The 19,478-nt window shown below is 39.5% G+C and overlaps 2 protein-coding genes across 2 annotated transcripts in view; both read left to right on the top strand.

Moving 5' to 3' along the window:
• The window catches only part of SLC19A3 (solute carrier family 19 member 3), a 39,084-nt gene that overhangs the window by 11,921 nt on the left and 7,685 nt on the right, over positions 1-19,478 (top strand). The window contains exons 2-5 of the mRNA XM_072618071.1: positions 11,174-11,277; positions 11,449-11,606; positions 14,535-15,366; positions 17,874-18,066. Coding sequence (XP_072474172.1) covers positions 11,460-11,606; positions 14,535-15,366; positions 17,874-18,066 — 1,172 coding nt within the window. The 5' untranslated portion in view covers positions 11,174-11,277; positions 11,449-11,459. The remainder of the gene's footprint in view (positions 1-11,173; positions 11,278-11,448; positions 11,607-14,534; positions 15,367-17,873; positions 18,067-19,478) is intronic.
• LOC140509937 (proline-rich nuclear receptor coactivator 1-like) lies at positions 7,781-9,771 on the top strand. Its single transcript, XM_072618072.1, is given in 3 exon segments — positions 7,781-8,267; positions 9,096-9,327; positions 9,330-9,771. Coding segments are annotated over 3 exon segments (702 nt in total). The 5' UTR covers positions 7,781-8,237; the 3' UTR covers positions 9,770-9,771.

Genomic DNA, 19,478 nt, shown 5'->3' with positions numbered 1-19,478 from the left:
CTGAGTGGTTACGTGATCATTGACAAGCCTTCAAGACTGAACCTTGTAATGGGTTATAGAATACAGGAACAGTGTCAGTGATATTTATATAGCATCTTAAGGTTTTCAAAGTTCTTTACATGCCTCCACCCATTTGGACCTCACAACAACCCCAGGGAGTAGGTGGCATTATCATTGCCATTTTACTGGAACCAAGACAAAGAGAGGTTAATGGTCTTCATTGAGTCACACAGCCAGTAAATAAATGTCTGAGGTGGGATTTGAACCTGCGTCTAAGCCCTCTAACACCATCATCTCTACATTAATAACAAAATCTTGCTTTTGTTTTCTTTCCTTGGATTTCCTTGGTATTCCTTGCATCAAAATTAACTCATGATTCTACCTTTCTTTTTGGCCTTCCACACTATGTTACTTGACACACAAGAGGAAAGAACTCAGTTTAGGAATTCCCACTTCTGATGCTTACCACCTGTGTAACTATGGGTCAGTCAATTAACCTTCCTTGGCCTCAGTTTCTTCATCCATAAAATGAAAGGATTGGATTAGGTGACCTCAGAAGGCCCTTGCAGCTTTAGATCTGTGATTCTAGCATCCTAATTATAGTTTTGCCAGAGAAGATGTCCTTCACCTTCAAAAAAAATAATAAAAAAATAAGATTTTTGCTCAAGGATGCGATTCTCCTAAATACTTTATTTTTCCTGTTCAGGCAGTCAATGTCTTCCATGTCATGTATCCATCACACAGTTACTGAGTGTTCGATAAATGATCTGCAATATGACAGGTGCTGTAGCAGTTGGAAAATCAGTAATATTTTACTTCCAGGATCTGAGGCACAGGTGAAAGAGTCTGGAAGTCAGAAGGTTAAGGTCTGAGTTCTAACTCTAGTGCTTGTTGTTTTTGTCACATGGACAAATCCTTTAATCTCTTTGGAACTTGGTTTCCTTCATTTGTAAACTAGGACTATTGGTAATAACTGTACAGTGCCTTAAGGTTTGCAAAGTACTTTGTGAACAAACATTTCCTCATTTTATCCACACAACCCTGGGAGGTTATCCACCATAACCCTTGTTATCATTATTCTCATTTCACAATTGAGAAAACTGAGGCAGAGGTTAAATGACTCGACCAGGGTCACCTAGCTAGCAAGTATGTGAGGTCATATGTGAACTTAGAGTCTTCCTGCTTCCATGTCTAGTTCTTTATCCATTGTACCACTTAGCAGCCTCATAGTAACACATACACTAATGATCCTCACAGGGTTGTGAAGAAAACACTCTGTAAATCTGAATCACTAGAAATGGGAACTATTTAGAGGGCATAGTGGATAGAAAACTGGATTTGAAGTCAGAAAGACTCAGGTTCAAATCCCGCCTCAGACATTTACTAGCTTTGTGACTGAGCAGCTCACTTAAACTTCATCTGCCTCAGTTTCCTCAGTTGTAAAATGAGGATAATAATAGCACCTATTTCCCAAGGTTATACATACTATCAAATAAGATAATATGCGTAAAGCAGTTTGCAAACCTTAAAATGCTATGTAAACTTTAGCTGTTATTCTTATACTGCTGGAAAGATGAGATAATAGTCCAAAGCCAACCAAGAGGAGACTTATTGTGGGTGGAAATGAAGTAGTCTGGGCAGACTTCATGGAGGAAGTAGTATTTTGTTGGGGGGGTGGGGCAGGTTGGAGACAAACTGGACTAAATGATTTGTCCAGATTTGAACTCAGGTTTGCCTCACTCCAAGGCCACAGCTCTATCCACTGCACCACCTAGCTGCCCCAAAGAAGGAACATTTTATTTGGGCCTTAATAAAAGGTATAGGACTTAGTTAGGCAGAACAGTGAAAGCATTCTAAGAGAGGAGAATGTTAAGGTCAAACAGATCAAGGTAGAAACCAGCAATTAGGATTTACAGACAGCAGAAAGCAGATAAGTTCTGGGAGAGCAGCAAGGTTATATTGGGGTCACATGTCAGAAGGCTTCAAATGCCAGGCCACAATGCCATAAGTCAGAGGGAGACATTACAGGTTTATGAGGGTAGAAGTATTGATATTCTTGCAGGATGAGTTGGAAACAAAGAAGGGAAAAAGGGGAGGCAGGGAAGTCAGTCAGAAAACTCTTGCATCATTTAAGTATAAGGTGCCATTCTGGGATCCCACTTATTTTTTTAATCTGTTTTTTCTACTTATTTTATTCAAGAATGCCATTTAAGGGAACATGTATTTTATTTTCAGAATGAATTCCTATCAGCCCAAATCACTGCCACCATCCACAGCCTCCTAAGCCCCTGAAGGAGCCAGGTCTCTCCAGGGCCACAGACAGGTCCTCCACATGATCCAACAAAATCAAGTGCCTATTTTCAGCTCAACCAGTTTGGCAATAATTGACTCATGCTGGTCTTATACAGGAACAGCTCACTGGTGGAAGCCAAAGGCTTCTCATTCCTCCCACAGAGGATGGAGATTCATTAGCAGCCTGAGGCCAGTTAAAGTTGTGCCTTTTCACCAACCTAGAAACAGCAGAAATCCAGAAATATTCACAGACTCACACAGGACTCAGCGGTATTTTCTCCACTTACTTACATGCCCAAAACAGAAGAAAATGGAAGCCCAGGAAGTGCAAAACAGAGTGGTTTGCACAACTGAGCTGTGCTCTCCAATTCTCTGCCCACCTCTAAGATGTGATCAGTGACAGTTCCTGGTAGTTCTCCACACGTCAGGCAGTTAGGGCTGGAATCAGGAAGACTTCACTTCAAATCCAGCTTCAGACAGTCTGTGAATCCTGGACAAGTCTCTTCAACTCTGTCTGCCTCAGTTTCTTCAGCTGTAGGAGGGGAATAACAATAGTACCTACTTCCACAAATTGTTGTGAGAATCCAAAGAAATAATTGTACAGTACTTAACACAGTGCCTGGCACATAGTAGGCATTTAATAATTTTTTCCTTCTTTCTTTCTTTGCTTCCTTCCTTCTTTTTTCCCTTCTTTCCTTTCTTTTTCCTCCCTCCCTCCCTTCCTTCCTCCCTCGTACTTTTTTCCTTCTTTCTTTCCTTCCTTTTTTCTCCTTTCCTTTTTTATTACCCTCTCTACTTCTCTTCCTTCTTTCTTCCCTCCTCTTCTTCCTCCCTCCATTCCTTCTCTGCTGTTCTTCCTTCTTTCCTTCCTTCCTTCTTTACTTCCTTCTTTTCTATTCTTTCCTTCTACTCCCCTTCCCTTTCTTTCTTCCACATACACCAAGAAACATGAAGCTGAGAAATTAAGCTACAGCTCGTGAAAGTCTATTAGAAAAACAAATCAAATGAGTGGATTAAAAAATTAATACAAAGAAAAATTTCTCTGGCTACAAAAGAGAAGACTAAAATGACCTGGGAACAGTATGCAAATTTGCTGGTGATTTACAGAGGGCAGGGCAGGGTGAATTTAGGGTAAGAAATGTTTTTCTTGGACAACTGCTTTGAAATATTTCAAACATAAAGTCTTTTCGCTGCTGAGTCACTCTTGGCTAGTCTCTAGGCTTCCTTTTTTTTCTGCTTGACTTTTCACTTGCAATAAAACCTCATGAGCTCAGATTAAAGGACAATCAGTCATAATTAGTGAAAAGTGTGCATTTTAAGACATCTTTAAAACTTCCTTTTTTTGCTTTCAAGCACCTCTAATTAAGCAAACTAAATTTTGGAGGAAAGAACAGAGGATTTGGCCCAAGAAAGCCTGGATTTAAATCCCAGTATTGCTGAAATTTATTACCTGGGTGACCTTGAGCAAGTCTGTTCCATGCCTGTAAAATAAGCAAGTTGAATGAGACAATGCCAAAAGTACCTTTCAGTTCTAAATTGATGGTTCTGTCACAAGTCTTCATGGTAATTTTCCACATTGCTGAATCCCATCTCATTAATTGCCACTGGTTAAGGGCTGGGCACTATGTATTTTATTCCTCTCTGTACCGTCATGGCCGTTGGCCCAGTGCCATACGTGAATGGGTACTCAATAATTATTTGCTAAACAAAGTAGTGAAATGAGCAAACTCTACCATTCTCACTGACTGGGACATCATTGCTGCCATACCTCTCTTCATCCCGCTACTGAGCAGTAATAGCGAGATGGGATACATAGAGAGAAGAAGCCTACTTAACCTCTCCATCTTTCAGCATTGGATTTGCATGGGTAAAAAAACAGAATTATCTCACACTAGGCTACAATATGTCACACAATTTACCACTTTGTAGCAAAGTTGTTTTGGACTTCTGTAGGTAAGAAACATGAAAACAGCAAACATAGGTAGTGGCATGCAGACTTTTAATGGGAGTTCATAATTTGTAAAAATAATATTTGAACTAATAATGCTTGAAGTAAATACTAATAACTAATAAAGCTTGAGTTAAGATTTTGCTCTGTTCTGTAGGACTTAATAAATCATGTCGATGAGAGTTAAGAATGTCCTCCAAGATGGATAATTATTTTGAAACAATGAATTATTTGGGTAGCAGATTATTTCTTAGATCTTTTAACTCATTTCCCCACTCTGGTTCCTATGGAGTGACTGCTAGCTCAGAAAGAACCTTGAGTTTAGCACCCACATGATATATAGAGGCACCACACTGGATAGGGTGCTGGAGTTAGGAAGACCAGAGATCAGATTTATCCTCAAATACTAGCTATACGTGAACTTAGACAAGTCACTCAACTTCAGTCTGCCTCAGTTTCCTCATCTATAAAATGGAGATAATAATAGCATTTACCTCCTAGGGTTTTTGTGAGGATAACTGAGATAATATTTGTAAAATCACTCAGCATAGTGCCTAGCACATAGTAGGTGCTACATAAATGTTTATTCCCTTTCCTTTCTCAGATGGCAGTGCTTGGCTTTTGAAATGTTCACATTGCATCTTCAATTCATGTTTATGGAAGTCAGTTCCATTACCAGGCTACCCACAGCTCTTTATCCTTTATTTCTCCTTATACCCTAGCAAGGTAGACATGACCTAAGAGATTTGTCATTCCAGATTCAATTGTCATTGCAATCTCCTCTCCGCTAAGTCATTTAGCAATGCACCTCAAACAAGACTTGGTGCCTGGGTTCCCTAATATCCAAGAGTTAATATTTCTAACAGCTCAGAAAAAAATAGGGAAAGAGAATATCTGTCTGTCAGTAAACATTTACCAAGAGTCTTCTATATGTCAGGCACTGTGTTAAGCCCTGGGGATATAAAGAAAGGTAGAATTCTCTCTCTTGGCCAGCCTTTGTTCTCCAAGAGCTCACAGCCCAGTAGAGGAGACAACATACAGCTCACTGTAGACATAAGCTATAGAAAGGATAAACTGGGGAAAATAAACAGAGGAAAGTCCTTAGAATTAAGAGAGATCAGAAAAGGTTTCCGGTAGAAGGTGGGAGTTTATCTGGAACTTGAAGGTCGCCAGGGAAGTCAGAGAGTAGAGAGATGAAGAAGGAGAGTGTTCCAGGCATGGAAGACAGACAGTAAAAGTGTCCAGAGTTAGAAGATGGAGTGTCATGTTTACGAACAGCAAGGGGACCTTTGTTACTGGATCAGAGATTACATGGGGGGATGGGGAGCGAGTAACATGTAATAAGACTGGAAAGGCAATGGGATGGAGGTAGGTGGATAGGTAGAATAACCGGTTATAAAGTGCTTTGGAATGCCAAATAGGATTTTATATTTGATCCAGGAAGTAATAGAGAGCCATTGGAGTTTATGGAGTGGAAAGTCAGTCCTGTGCTTTAGGAAAATCATTTTGACTGCTGACTGGAGGATGTACAAGACTGGAGAAGGACTTGTGGAAGGCAGACCAGCCAGGAAACTATTGTAATAGTCCAAGTATGAAGAGACTGGGGCTAGTGTCAAGGCAAGGGCTATGTCACAGAAAGAAAAGAGAATTTGTGAAAAATGTTACAAAGATAAAATTGACTAGTTTTGGTAACAGGTTATATGGGGAAGGGGGGATGAGAGAAAGTGAGAATTCCAAGGATGACACCTGGACTGGGTGGATGAGCCCTTGTCAGTGATAGTTGGGGAAGTTGGCGGGGAAAGATAATTAGTCCAGTTTTGGACATATTGAGTTTAAGATGTCTTCAGGACATACAGTTGCTGATGTCCAAAAGGTAGTTGGAGATACAAGGCTGAAGGTCATCTGAAGGGTTAAATTAGGATAAGTGTATCTGAGATTATCAATAGCACAATACCTAGCACTTAGTAGGTGATCAATAAATACTTAGGGACAGCTAAGTACTGTGGATAGAGTGTCACACCTGAAGTCTGAAAGTCCTGAATTCAAATCTGGATTCAAACACTTACTAGCTGTGTGACACTGGGTAAATTACTCAGCTCTGTTTGCCTCAATTTCCTGATTTGTTAAATGAGTTGAAAAAGGAAATAGAAAGCTTCTCCAGTATCTTTGCCAAAAAAACTGTGGGCCTTAGCTCAATATATTAATATTTCCTTGTTCATTTAACTGGGTATTATGGGGAGCCCTGAAATTGTGTATATCTCTTTAGCAATTATTTAGTAATTTTGTTTAATGAAAGACTTTATAAGGCTAACAGCAATGTAGAAATGTTATTATTTTTATGACCATAAATCTTTTCTCTTCCACATCTCTTAGTTTCCCAATCTCACTTAGTGTCACAATGATTTTGTTTCTGTTGGTGGCAGGGTTGGGGCCAGTACAGGGCTGGCAAAGAAGACAAGATGAACCCAGGCCAATCTTGCAGACAGAAAGGAATATCTGTTCCCTAGCCCTTGGGGGAAAGGTGGGAATAAATCTAAATTGGAAAAAGACCTTTAAAAAAACTATTAGATCCTCCCACACAATTGCAGATAAACTGAGATTCAGGGAAGTTGGATGTCTTTGTGAATGTGTACAGATAAAGTAGGGGAACAAGAAAGAGGAAGGGCAGCTGTTCTGGAATGGCTGGTAGTCTGGGATGATTTGTGAATGTAAGGTGGGGGGCATCCATGCATGGTCTTCTTGAGCACTTCCTGGCTGGTCACATTCTGTCTCTTCTCTCACATCCTGCATCCTGTCTGCCATGAGCTTCTGCCTCATCTGTGCTTTAGGGAAATCACTTTGACCGCTGCATGGAGGATAAACTGGAGTGGAGAAAGACTGGTAGCAGATAGACCAACCAGGCGTGAAGAGATTAGGGCCTGCACTAGGACGTTGACCATATCAGAGGAAAGAAGGGGGTGCATGCAAGAGAAATTACCAAGGTAAAATCAATAGGTCTTGGCAATAATTGGAGATGGGAGCGTGAGAAAGGTCTAGGGTGATTATTAGTATGGATGACTAGGAGGTTGGTGGTACCTTTGACAGTTACAGGGAAGGTGGGATGAAGGGAGGGTTTCGGGAGAAAGGTAATGAATTAGGTTTGGGAAATGTTCAGTCAAGAAGTCTAATAGGCAGTTTGAGAAGGGAAACTGGAGGTCGATAGAGAAGATAGGGGCTGGACAAGTTTCGGAATCATCTTCATAGAGATAATAGTTGAATCTATGAGAGGTAAGATCACCGAGCCAAATAAATATAGAGGGAGAAGAGAAAAGAACCCAGGACATATCTCTGTACAGAAACCTATGTTTTAGCTGGTGTGATATGGAAGAAGACCCAACTAAAGATAAGAAGTAATCCAACAGTAGGAGAGGAATGTTTGTCCTCAATTTTCTGAACAGGACCCTGACATCAGGGAGGTGATTCCATGACATGCAAGTGAATTGGATTGAAGTGAGGGAGGGCTGTGCAAAGTCACCAACCGAACCCACTTTCTCCTCCAGAGCCATCTGCATCCAGTGGCCAGATATAGATCAGGGTGACTGGATGCAATGGGAGACCTTGAACCTTTTAAGCTAAGGTCTTTAGCAGGTCTCAGTGTAAGTGAGGCAAAGCCCATTCAGTGAGTAAGGCTTAAAAAGAAATGAGGCAGAGAATGGCATCTTTACCCAGTCAAAAAAAAAATCAATCTGGGAGGGGAAGATCCTCAGGGTTTGTGGTCAGAATTGAAACAATTGCTATTTACATTCATTGTGAGCCAGTCTGGGCTCCCACACTGAACAAGTGGGGCCTGGCCTGGGACCTAAAGTTGGCTAATCAATGCAAAAAAGAAAAAGGAAGGGAAGTAGAAAATAGCAGTCTCAGAAAAATCTAGTGTAGTACCCCAGAAGAGAACATGAAAAGAAGGTGATCCCGCAGACTGTCTTGAATTCTAGTGTCAAAGGCTGCAGAGAACTCAAGGATGGGGACTGAGAAGAGGCCATGGAATTTGGTAATTAGGAAATAGCTACTTTGCCAAGGGCAATTTCCATTGAATGGGGAGGTCCTAAGAAAGACTATAGAGTGACAGACAAGACCAGAGTGAGGGGAAAGGAAGGAGGGGCATCTATTGTAGGCTATCTTCTTAAGGCATTAAGCCACAAAAGCAGTAGAGAAAAAGAGATTTTTAAGAAGGAAATTTTTTTTAAAAGATTTTTTTAAAAGCTTGCAAAAATGGATTGAGTGAGAGTTTTTGAGGATGGTGCTGAGAGGGGCAAGTCTGTAGGCATTTGGGAAGCATTGAGCAGACTAGGGGAGACTGAAGATAAGAGTAATCTGCTTCCTGTAGGGAGTTAGCCTTGGCCATGAGAAGGGCCACCTCTTAGTGTAAGACAGCAGTAAAGGAGATATGGAAATAAGGTGTCTATATGATATGAGAGGAGAAGGAGGGGAGCAACTCTGAAGCAAGAGCCTCAACTTTTAGTAAGGCTAGGCTCTCACCTGAGAGGATACGGAGAAGGCTACCCATGGGAGATTTAAGGAAGGATGAAAAAAGTTTGGAAGAGACTCTATGGGGAGTGAGACGGTTAGTTAATTAAGGAGATGTAAAATGATTGCTTTCCATTGGTGAGGACCCAGTTCAGACTATGTCATATCTATTCATACTGGAGCCAGACAGCATAGTTTCTTTTTTTTCTTTTAGTAGTCTTTTTAAGAAAAAATAAATTTATTTAGTTTTTTGTTTTTCCCCAGTTACATATAAAAACAATTTTTAACATTCGTTATTAAAACTTTGAGTTCCAATTTCTCACCCTTCCCCCTTCTCCACCTCCCCATTAAGAAAGCAAGCAATTCGGCGGGACAGCTCCCCAGCCGCTGTCACCAGTACCAGCAGCACCGGCCGAGTCTCGAGGGTGGAGGCAGCCCGGGTAGAGCCCCTGCGCCCGCCGTTGCCGCGCCCCCCAGCCCTGCTCCGGGAGCGCGGGCCGAGGAGTCGAGCTCCGCTGCCATCCCGGGGAACCCGCTGCCCGGCGCCGCTGCGGCCAGCCCCCCGCAGCCGGCCAGAAAGGAAGTTTTCAATCAGAGATGGGAAAGTCTGAGAAGATTATCATTCCCCCTGGCCAACTTGTTCGCAGTATACATTTGTGTGAACAACCAAAGACTAACAGACAGAAAAGCAAATGTAACATACCACTAACCAAGATCAGCTCTGCAAAAAGAAATGAAAATAACTTTTGGCAGGATTCTGTAGCATCGGAAGTCATTCAGAAGCAGGAGAAAAAGCCTTTTAAAAATACTGAGAACATCAGAAACATGAATCTGAAGAAATCAGCTTTTCAAACTGAAGTGAGTCAAAAGGGAAATTATGCTGGGGCAAAGTTTAGTGATTCACCATCTCCTAGCATCCTTCCAAAACCTCCAAGTCACTGGATGGGGAGCACTTTTGAAAATTCCAGCCAAAATAGGGAGCTGATGGCAGTACATTTGAAAACTCTCTTAAAAGTTCAAGCTTAGTCTCCAGATTCATACTATGTACAAAAAACCATAGGTTTTCAAGGTTTCTGGATACTTTTAAAAAATCAGTACAGAAACTGATACTTGCCTTGTGACCAGAAGTGCAAAAGACAGTTTTAAAATGTCACTCAAACAAACTTGTGTTTTATATTTTGTAAATACTGTATACCATGTAGTATGTGCATATTGTTCATATCCTGAGAGGTACATTACAGTTTTGTTATGAAAGCATTTTGCACTGCCTAAAATGGTAGATGTTTTGTATATATAAAATGGAAAAGTTTTACGTGTGCTAAGGCACATGGATGACTGATGCATTTGCACAAGGTATTTTGAGAACTTTTCAAGGAGAAACAGTTATCTCATTTCAAGGTGAAGACCTAAACGTGAACAATTTGCAAAATGTACTACTGAAATTTTAACTCTGTGGCACAATCATTATAAGCATGGGGTTTATGTGTTGCTCTAAAATAGATTTCTGCTTTCTGATTGCAAATATTGGTAAAACTATTATTTCCACTTTTACCAAGGTTAACTTTGCGTTTGTTCAAGATCCAGTAATTTTAAAGCATTTCTAACTGCTTTAATGACTGAAAAATTGGTTGTATTCAAATTCTAACATAATAATTTGGCCTCCTCTTTAAACAAAAAAAAAGCAAGCAATTCAATATAGGTTATACATTGTGTAGCCATGTAAAACATTCCATAATAATCATGTTGCGAAAGAAAACAGACGAAAAATTCACTTTCTTTCAAAAAAAAATGTTTAACGTTTTTATTTAAACTTTTGAGTTACAAATTCTATCCCTCTCTCTTTCTCTCCCCTCCCCCATCCCTGAGACCGTAAGGTCAACATAGTTTCATGATTTTCTCCACTTTCATGGGTAAAACAAAAGCAGTACTTGATGAGAATAATCTAAGACTGAGGCTTGGCAAGATTGGTGATGTGACCAAGGGGGGAAGGACTTGAGAGAGGACAATGAATTAATAATTGAATTACCTCACCAAGAGGTCAAGATGGGATAGGAGAAGGGAGTAATTAACACCTGAGAGAAAATTGAGGGATCAGAGAGAAAGTCTACACTCCAACCCCCACCCCCTGGATTTTGATGTCCTGGGGTAAGGCTTCAGTTGTGGGTCTATATTATCTTTGCTTTAATCTTTCTCCTGCATGAGTTTTCTGCCCTAGGAACAATATACTTTGAGCATGTGCAAAAGACTTTCCTTACTCCCTTTGTGACCTTGATCTCATCACTTTAACTCACATCTACTTCTTTACTTGTCAAATGAGGAAGTTGGACTAAAAGACATGGATAGTGCCTCCTTTCCCAGAATCTCTAGAGTTTTATGATGCTCTGTACACAGGAATAAAAGGGTCTCTGCTTGGTAATCTTCATTCCTCAGGAATCTGCCTCAAATCTAGCTGAAGACGCCAGAAACAATATTGCCCCTCTCTGTTGTGAAGTTATTGTTTATTTCCAAGGAGTCAAGAGAAGTAAATTCTCAAGGTAACTCTTTTTTCAGTTCTGTCTTTTTGCCCCGTGGGTTGATTCCACTATTGAGCATAGCTTGGAGAAGTAATCCCCCATTTTTTTTTTTTTTGCAAAGAAATTTAGATTTATCCTTATGGGAGAATCTTCAAGTGTCAGTCTTTATTCATGGTCTTTGCTTTATTGCAGCCTAAACAACCATGGATAGCTTTAGAGCTATGCGTCAGTCCTGGATTTTCCCCACCACCATCCTCTGTATCTACGGGTTTTTCTCCATGATGAAGCTATCAGAACCATTTCTCGTACCTTACTTAACTGGACCAGATAAAAATCTTACCCTTGATCAGGTAAGTCAAATGACAAGTTTATTCAGAACCAAGAGCATGTTTGTTATATTGAGGGAGGAGCTGGAGGACTGTCAGTTCTACATGAACTGAACTCCCTCTTGCTCTCAAGTTACAACCAAGAATCCTGTCCCATCCCTTTAACTCACCTTAAGTAAACAAGTTGAAGGATTTTCTAGTATTTGTTGTAAGAGAAATTTAGTGACTTAGCTCCTTCCAAAAAGAACTGGTGTCCACAAGAACCCCATATTGTCACACAGCTAGGGCTGTTCCTCAGGCCTTCAAAAAGTTTACAAGGACAAGATACCAGCTCCCCTTGGATTCCATTACTTTTCACTCAAAAAGTCACTTCCCAATTGAGAGTACCTGTTTAACAAAAACACTGGAACAAAATACTGGAAAGAATTTGCCCCAAGAAAGAAGATAACACTGTTAATCATTTTCTATCTTATAGAAATTCTTTGGCTGTCTTTCCACTGTTTTGTAAACAGAAAGATTAGGAGAAACATTTCATTCTCTTTAGGCCTTATCAACAACCTTTTTAGAATGGTCTTGGGCCCCTCCAGCCTGTCTTCCTCTCCAGAGTTACTAATAGCATCTGAGTTCCTGCTTCATTTTGAGATGTGGCAAATTCTAAAAGAAATGCAGTTTTCTGCTCCACTCATCCTCCTAGGCTGATGGGTCTAGAACTGGAAGATACCTTAGAGGTCACCTAGTCCAACCCTCCTCCCCATTTTTACCGATAAGGAAATGGGGAAGAATAGATAGTGGATTTGTCCAAGGTCAGACAAGTGGAGCCAGGATTCCACTTCTGGAGTCTTAGGACTTCAACTTTAGCTTAAGCCCTGCAGCAGTAGGTTCTAAAATGCTGATGAGGGTGAGACTATTGCTAGTGTCTACTATGTGCTAGGCACTGCTAAGTGCTTTACAAATAAGTCATTTGATACAATAACCCTGAGAGGGTGCTATTATCCCACTTTTATAGATGAGGAAACTGAGGCATATAGTAGGATGAAAAAGACAGATGAGAAAAGCACATTCCTTCTGCCCCTACCCCAACTTCTTTGCCAAAATGAGGGACTATGGGTATGGAAAGTCACAGTTGATTTCTGAACTGCTCACCTTTTTTATTCTTCCTGGGAGAGGAGAGGGAAACCCTTAGGAAATTAGGTGAGAGAAAGTGATAGGAACTGGGCCTGATTTCACTTTCTCTCTCCTAGGTGACAACTCCCTCTACCAATAATGGCTCAGTTTTCTTTTATAGCTGAGAGACTTAAGGTGTTGCCTAGAGCACTGAGAGGTTAAGTGATTTGCCCTGAATTAGAATCAATAAGTCTTGCTCTTTAACCCATTTGCTTCTGGATCCAAAATAGTTTATCTATTTGCTATGCCAGGATGATTTTCTACGTAAGCCAGACTTAGTCTTTTTTCATCTCAGGAATCCCTTTGACTGTCTGAAGCCTATGGACCCAATTTCAGAATAATTTTTAAATGGATAAAATACACAGAATTGCAAAGGATATCAATATATAGAAATAGAAATAGCTATCTATATATCTATCTATATCTACATTTTAAAACAAGTTCACTTACCCCAGGTTAAGAATGTGTGTCAATGTCAGTGATAGAAAAAGCGAAAGGTAACAATGAGAATTTATTTTAAAAGAAGATAGGCAAAATTCAATATAGAAATAGATACATACATATCTGTATCTATCTCTCCATATACATATATATGCATATATATATACACATCAGGTATGTTTTATATGTACATGCATGTATTATATATGTATGTGTTTTTACATATGTGTGGATAGACAAGATAGATATGCAGTCCCTAAATGATTAGGGCAAATTAATTTCTACCATGGCAAGCCAATCATTCAAGAAAGATAAAACTTCATTCCTGTAGGAAACCACTTTTCTTTTTTAAATAGCATCTTGTTCTTAAGAGTAGTACAGTGTTATTATATTACCACAGGGCAGGTGTCTGGGTTCAGCTTTTACCCAGTGGATTCCTTCCTTTCTGCTATCCTCTGCACCTACAATAAATATTGATTGCTGTTTGCCTATATAAACAAAATAATTTGACAACAATCCAAGTGCTTATCAAATATCTACTGTATATAGAGCATAGTGGTGGCTTAAGGGGTAATGTAAAAAAATATGGTCTGTATTCTCAAATAGCTTACACAGGGGATGTGGAGGAACTAATAAATAAGCAGAAATATTTGAGCTAATATGAGGGAGAAAGCACCCAGAAAACTCAAGGCTTGAGTTGAAACGTAAGGTGAGCCTTAAATGGAATTCCTAGCCAATCAAGGAGGCAGGTGAGGAAGAAATTAATCTAAGGCATGGGTAATAATGGCCTGTACAGAGCTACAGAGGAAGAAAATGTATGGGAAACAGCAAACCAGGAAAAAATTTCCGAGACCAAGAGTTCCCTTCTGATAATCTACGGAATACACCATGTAAATGGTCACCATGGAGGTCTGTCAACTTTCCAAATCTGGCTCTTGGAAAAATCTGCTTTCCACTCCTCTGCTCACTGATGGTAAGAATTCAAAAGATACCAAACTGGATTAGAAATTTTATACTGGGTCAAGCTACACATTCTAGGTTTCATTGATTTCATTAATTTCATTGATTTCTTTAATTTCAAAGGAGACATTATTTGTAAAGTGCTCAGCCCGGTGCCTGGCACATAGCCAATGCTATAAAAATGCCTTTCAGTCATTTCAGTCATATCCAACTCTTGATGACCTCATTTGGAGTTTTCCTGGCAGAGATACAAAGATGTGTGCGTACATTTACGTATGCCTACGTCTAGATAGATAAAAACATTAGCTATTATTAATTCACTGTCTTTCATGTACTTGAAACTGAGTTTTCTCATTGCCATATTCTGTGTTTTTTGTGACCTCACAGGTCTCCAATCAGATGTTTCCAGTTTGGACATACTCTTATTTGGTGCTGTTATTTCCTGTGTTTGTGCTGACTGATTACCTCCGGTATAAGCCCATCATCATCTTACAAGGAGTTAGCTTTTTGATTACCTGGTTAATGCTTTTATTTGCCCAAGGATTGTTAGCCATGCAGATCTTGGAATTTTTCTACGGGATGGTCACAGCCACAGAGGTGGCCTACTACTCCTATATTTACAGTGTGGTCACTACGGAACACTACCAGAAAGTAACAAGCTATTGTAGAAGTGTCTCGCTAGTGGGATATACTGTAGCTTCTGTCCTGAGCCAGCTCTTAGTTTCCCTAGCAAATGTATCTTACTTTTATCTCAATGTTATAACAATGGTTTCTGTCTCTGTAGCATTCGTTTTCTCATTTTTTCTGCCAATGCCCCAGAAAAGCATGTTCTTCCATAAAAAGGTGGCAACAAAAACTCAAGGATCACCAGACAATGATGCAGTAGCTCTCGAGATGCCTAGTAACAGGAGCTCATCCGTCAGCCAAGAAGGCCAAGGCTGTGTCATTTTAGAATCATCTGCCAAATCAGAAAAACAGCAAAGCCAATCAGCTGACCCACAAGGAAACCAGGTGCTGAGAGTTTTTCTGCTGTGGTGTCAAGACTTGAAAGAGTGCTACTCGATCAAATGTCTTTTATTCTGGTCCATTTGGTGGGCTTCTGCCACTGCCGGCTTTAACCAAGTGTTAAACTACGTCCAGCTTCTGTGGGATCACAAGGCACCATCTCAAAGTTCTCAGGTGTATAATGGAGCAGTAGAAGCTGTTGCCACATTTGGAGGTGGGTAGACAAAGCTGGAGCTTGCTTTTTCAACACTCTCATTCAGTCAATTATCAGGTAATACCACAATCATTGGGGATACAAATAAATGAAGCTAGGTGAACCAATGAATAGTGCTCTGCTTCAGTTTCCTAAATTGTAAAATGAGGATAATGGCATCTACTTCTCAGGTTGTTGTGAGGATCAAATGAGATTACATTTGTAAAGTGCTGACAGTGCGTGGTACCTAGTAGGCACAAAATGTTAACTATAAGTAAATAGTTACATAAAGACAAAAATGAAATGGTTCCTGTATACGAGGTACTATTTTTTTTTTTTGGAGCACATTCCCTAAGTGTCTCCAGCTACTACTATCTATGAGTTAACCAAGGAAGGAGGGAGGGAAATGGGTACTATTATCTCCATATTTTTACAGTTCAGGAAATTGAAGCAAATAGCATACTCTCTGGATCACCTAGCTACATAAGAAATAAGAACAGTTCCTAGTATGTATTGGTAGTTGCCTCATCCAGGATTTCCCTATACCAATGAAACCCTTTGTACATAGTTGTTTGCATATAGTCTCCTCCATTATTTCTTTGAGCTTCTGAGAGCAGGGATTGGTTTTTATTGATTTTTATTTTATTTTTGCTTTTCTTTGGTTCCCTAAATGGTCAGCACAGTGCCTGGCACTTTGGAGGCACTTCATCTAACTTTGGAAGTTAACTAAACAATAGAGATGTTTATTTTCCTAATTGAAAATCAAAGGAGACTTTGAAGATATTTTTCTAGGAAATCACGTGGTTCCACACCCATGCCTTTATTGACATTTTTAGGAAACCATTGTCAAACCCATCCTCTGAGCGTCTCGTTTGAGCCTTAGAAGTTGAGGACTATTCTTTCTGGTTGCTTCACTTGGACGCGTTTCCTTCCCTTTTGATTTTCTGTACCTGTTTCTGGACAGAAACTATATCCATTTTCCTTCCCAGACATTATTACCTAGCCTGTGTTTAAACTGGATCAAAATTTCACTGTCATAAAAGCCTGTCTTTAAAGGGCCCCCCCCTTCTAAACATAGATATTTCCACCTCTTTGTATTGAAAAGAACTCTTAACTGCTTTCAATTTCCTATGTAAACTCTTCAATTAGCATTAATTATATTTGCATACATATGCATACTTATTGGCATGCCTGTATACGTACACTGTCTTTTCCAATTGCCTTCTTTTGCCCATATCCTGAGCACTCAGCACCTTAATAAAATTTTTTTTGACTAATTGGCAGACCTAAGATTAAGGCAGGCCAAAAATTTGGCCACACCTACAAGGGACCAAGCAGAAGACTAGTAGGAATTTTGCCTAAAAAACTTAACTGCATGATCCACAGCCCTAATACATATAGTCAGAGGATTGGTTACTGAAAATGAGAGGCAGAGAGCAAGTATAGAGACCTTGCAACCATAAGGAATCTAGAAGCAAAAAAAAAGCTTTGGCGTTTCATGTATATATAGGAAAAGGATGTATGAATTCAGGTAGAATTAGATTGTGAGATCTGGAATGTTTTTACGCCTCAGAAATCAGCATATGCTACAAATCAGGACTTGATTTATTTTGTCAATGTCTAGATTTAAAGTAATGGGAGAAAATGTTAGCAGTGCAAATAAAATTTTAAATGTGTGCTGCTACATTTTCCCCCCAGAGCTGGTTCTTAAACATTTACCAGCACAGTGCTTGGTAGACATATGGAACTTTTGCTGGAAAGTAGAGAAAAATTAAGGTTCTTAATTATCTCCAAAAGAGGGGGAAAAAATGAGAAACTCTCCCTTAAGAGAAAGGACTGAATGCAGTAGTAAAAAAGAGCCAGCATGTCACTGGGAGACTAGATGACCTTCATGTTTAGTTCCAACTCAGCTGCTTACTAGCTGGGTTTCAGTCTCTGGGGCTCATTTTCCTCATGTGAGCTGTGCTGGTTCTGGACTGGAAGATAATATCCCCTTCAAGCCTCAACATACCCTGGGACAAAACATTTCATTATTGGCAAGAAAAACAGGAATTTTTAACAGAGTGGATTTTTGTCAATCCAAAATCCTAAAGGGACTTTGCCTTTACTATATTATATATAGTAGACTTTCCATGTCTGGAAAGTCTTCATCTTAATCTCATAGCATCCCTTTAGCCTAAACATTGTTTTAGCTGTCACCTCCTCCAGGAAGCCTTTCTTAATTTTCATCATTGTCAGTGTTCTTGTCCTTCTCATACGTTTTGTGCTATATTCAGAATCAGACTATCCGGGTTCAAATCTTCCCTGTTTACCTATATGACCTTGGACCAATCACTCATTTAAAGCAATGGAAGCCTAGGGAGGTGAGCAATAAAATAGCCTTCTACAAACTGTCTTTGATCCCTCCAGCTCTAGAATTATGATTTTACAATCATAAATTCTTAAACATGATTTTTGATTTTTTTTTCAAATGGGTGTTTCCTAGATTGGAACAAATAATAAACTGGTCTTTATTCCCTTCCTTGCAGGTGCTGTAGCAGCCTTTGCTGTGGGCTATGTGAAAATCAACTGGGATATTTTTGGAGAACTGGCTTTAGGAATCTTCTCAGTTGTAGATGCTGGTTCACTGTTCCTCATGCATTACACCGATAACATCTGGCTGTGTTATGCTGGCTTTTTGATTTTCAAAACAGTTTATATGCTTCTCATAACCATCGCAGTGTAAGTAATATAACTATGTTTCTCTTAAATTTGTCTAATTTATAATTTATAGAGAATACCCCCTTCTCTTCCTTTGCATAGCAGCACCATTTTAATGACTGAGATCTGTCTTGAATGCTTCTTCGTTTTATTGTCAGAAGCTGTACAAGAAATAATTTACCTTGGTACTTTCTCTGAATTTTGCTGAGGATGATGACATTAGGAAAAGGTCAATTGTATTGAACAATAAGTTTGGCAAGGATGTGTGTCAGCAGGTTCTGGTTTTGATTTTGTTTTGCAAATTATCATAAGAGGATATGATTCCATTGTGTGCTCACTGGTAAGGTTTCTTTGAGTCCTGATCTCTCATTGGGTAATCCTAACATACCTACCTCTTTGTGAAACCAGCTTTAAAAATGTTCTCAGGAAAATGAAATAAAGATGCCCAGTAGAGATCTAGATACAGACATTATGTAAAGATCAATCCTACAGATGTTTTTGAAAACACAGAAGAAGCCAGGGCCCACCCTGATTCATAAAGAAAGCCAAAATATGCTATATGCTATAAGGAAATTATTAAAAGAGCATTTTCAGATATGAAAATGGTCCTCCATGATATGGGGGGGACCTGAAGGGACAAGGTGTTCATTGCTCACAATTTCCTATTTGGTAACTCTGATCAGTGATAAAATAATCATCAATAATATCCTAGCTCTACCACTCATTAATTTGCATTAAAGTTCAACTAGGACACACCTTCCAACTCAGTCTATAATCCAAGGACCTTCCCATGGTCTTTTCTGGGAAATAAACCCTATTCTTTCTCCAGCTCTGCAAGGTCTATTTCAAAGCTGTGTGGAGGAAACCCTCAGTTTAAGCTTCTTTAGAGAAGATAGATAGTCAGACTCTCTCACTCCCATAACATCTTTCATAAACTTTACCTTTGAAAGTTCAGTCTCCACAGTCTTGAATCAGAACCCAACTGAAAAAAAAAAACCAAAGATAGGAAGTACATCCATGCCTACCCATGCATTTTTCAGTTCTTTGAATGAAGTTATAAATGAAAATTGATTAAATGTTTACCATGTGCTAGGTATACAAAGAGATAAAGGGCGTCTTAACTTAAGTTTTTGGTGCCATGGACTTCTGACAGTCTAAAAGTCTATGGAAAACATCAAGCTTATTCTCCAAACATTATATAGAAGGAAAATCATAGACTTAACAGGATCACAAATTAGAGTCAGATGCATCCTTAAAGATCATGTAAGTTTCTAAGATGTTTGAATTGATTCATTGCTTGACCAATAGGATATAAATATCCCAGCCAATTGGACAAGTGTGAAGTAAAACTTGAATGTTGCCTTAATTCACATTTCTCTTTCTGTGTTACTGATTAGAAACACTTTTTCATATGGTTGGTTTACTTGTTGATG

This window comes from Notamacropus eugenii, chromosome 6 (assembly GCF_028372415.1).
Source record: "Notamacropus eugenii isolate mMacEug1 chromosome 6, mMacEug1.pri_v2, whole genome shotgun sequence".
NCBI lineage: Eukaryota > Metazoa > Chordata > Mammalia > Diprotodontia > Macropodidae > Notamacropus > Notamacropus eugenii.
The sequence above is the reverse complement of the archived record's forward strand: the minus strand, read 5'-3'. Positions and strand labels throughout refer to the sequence as shown.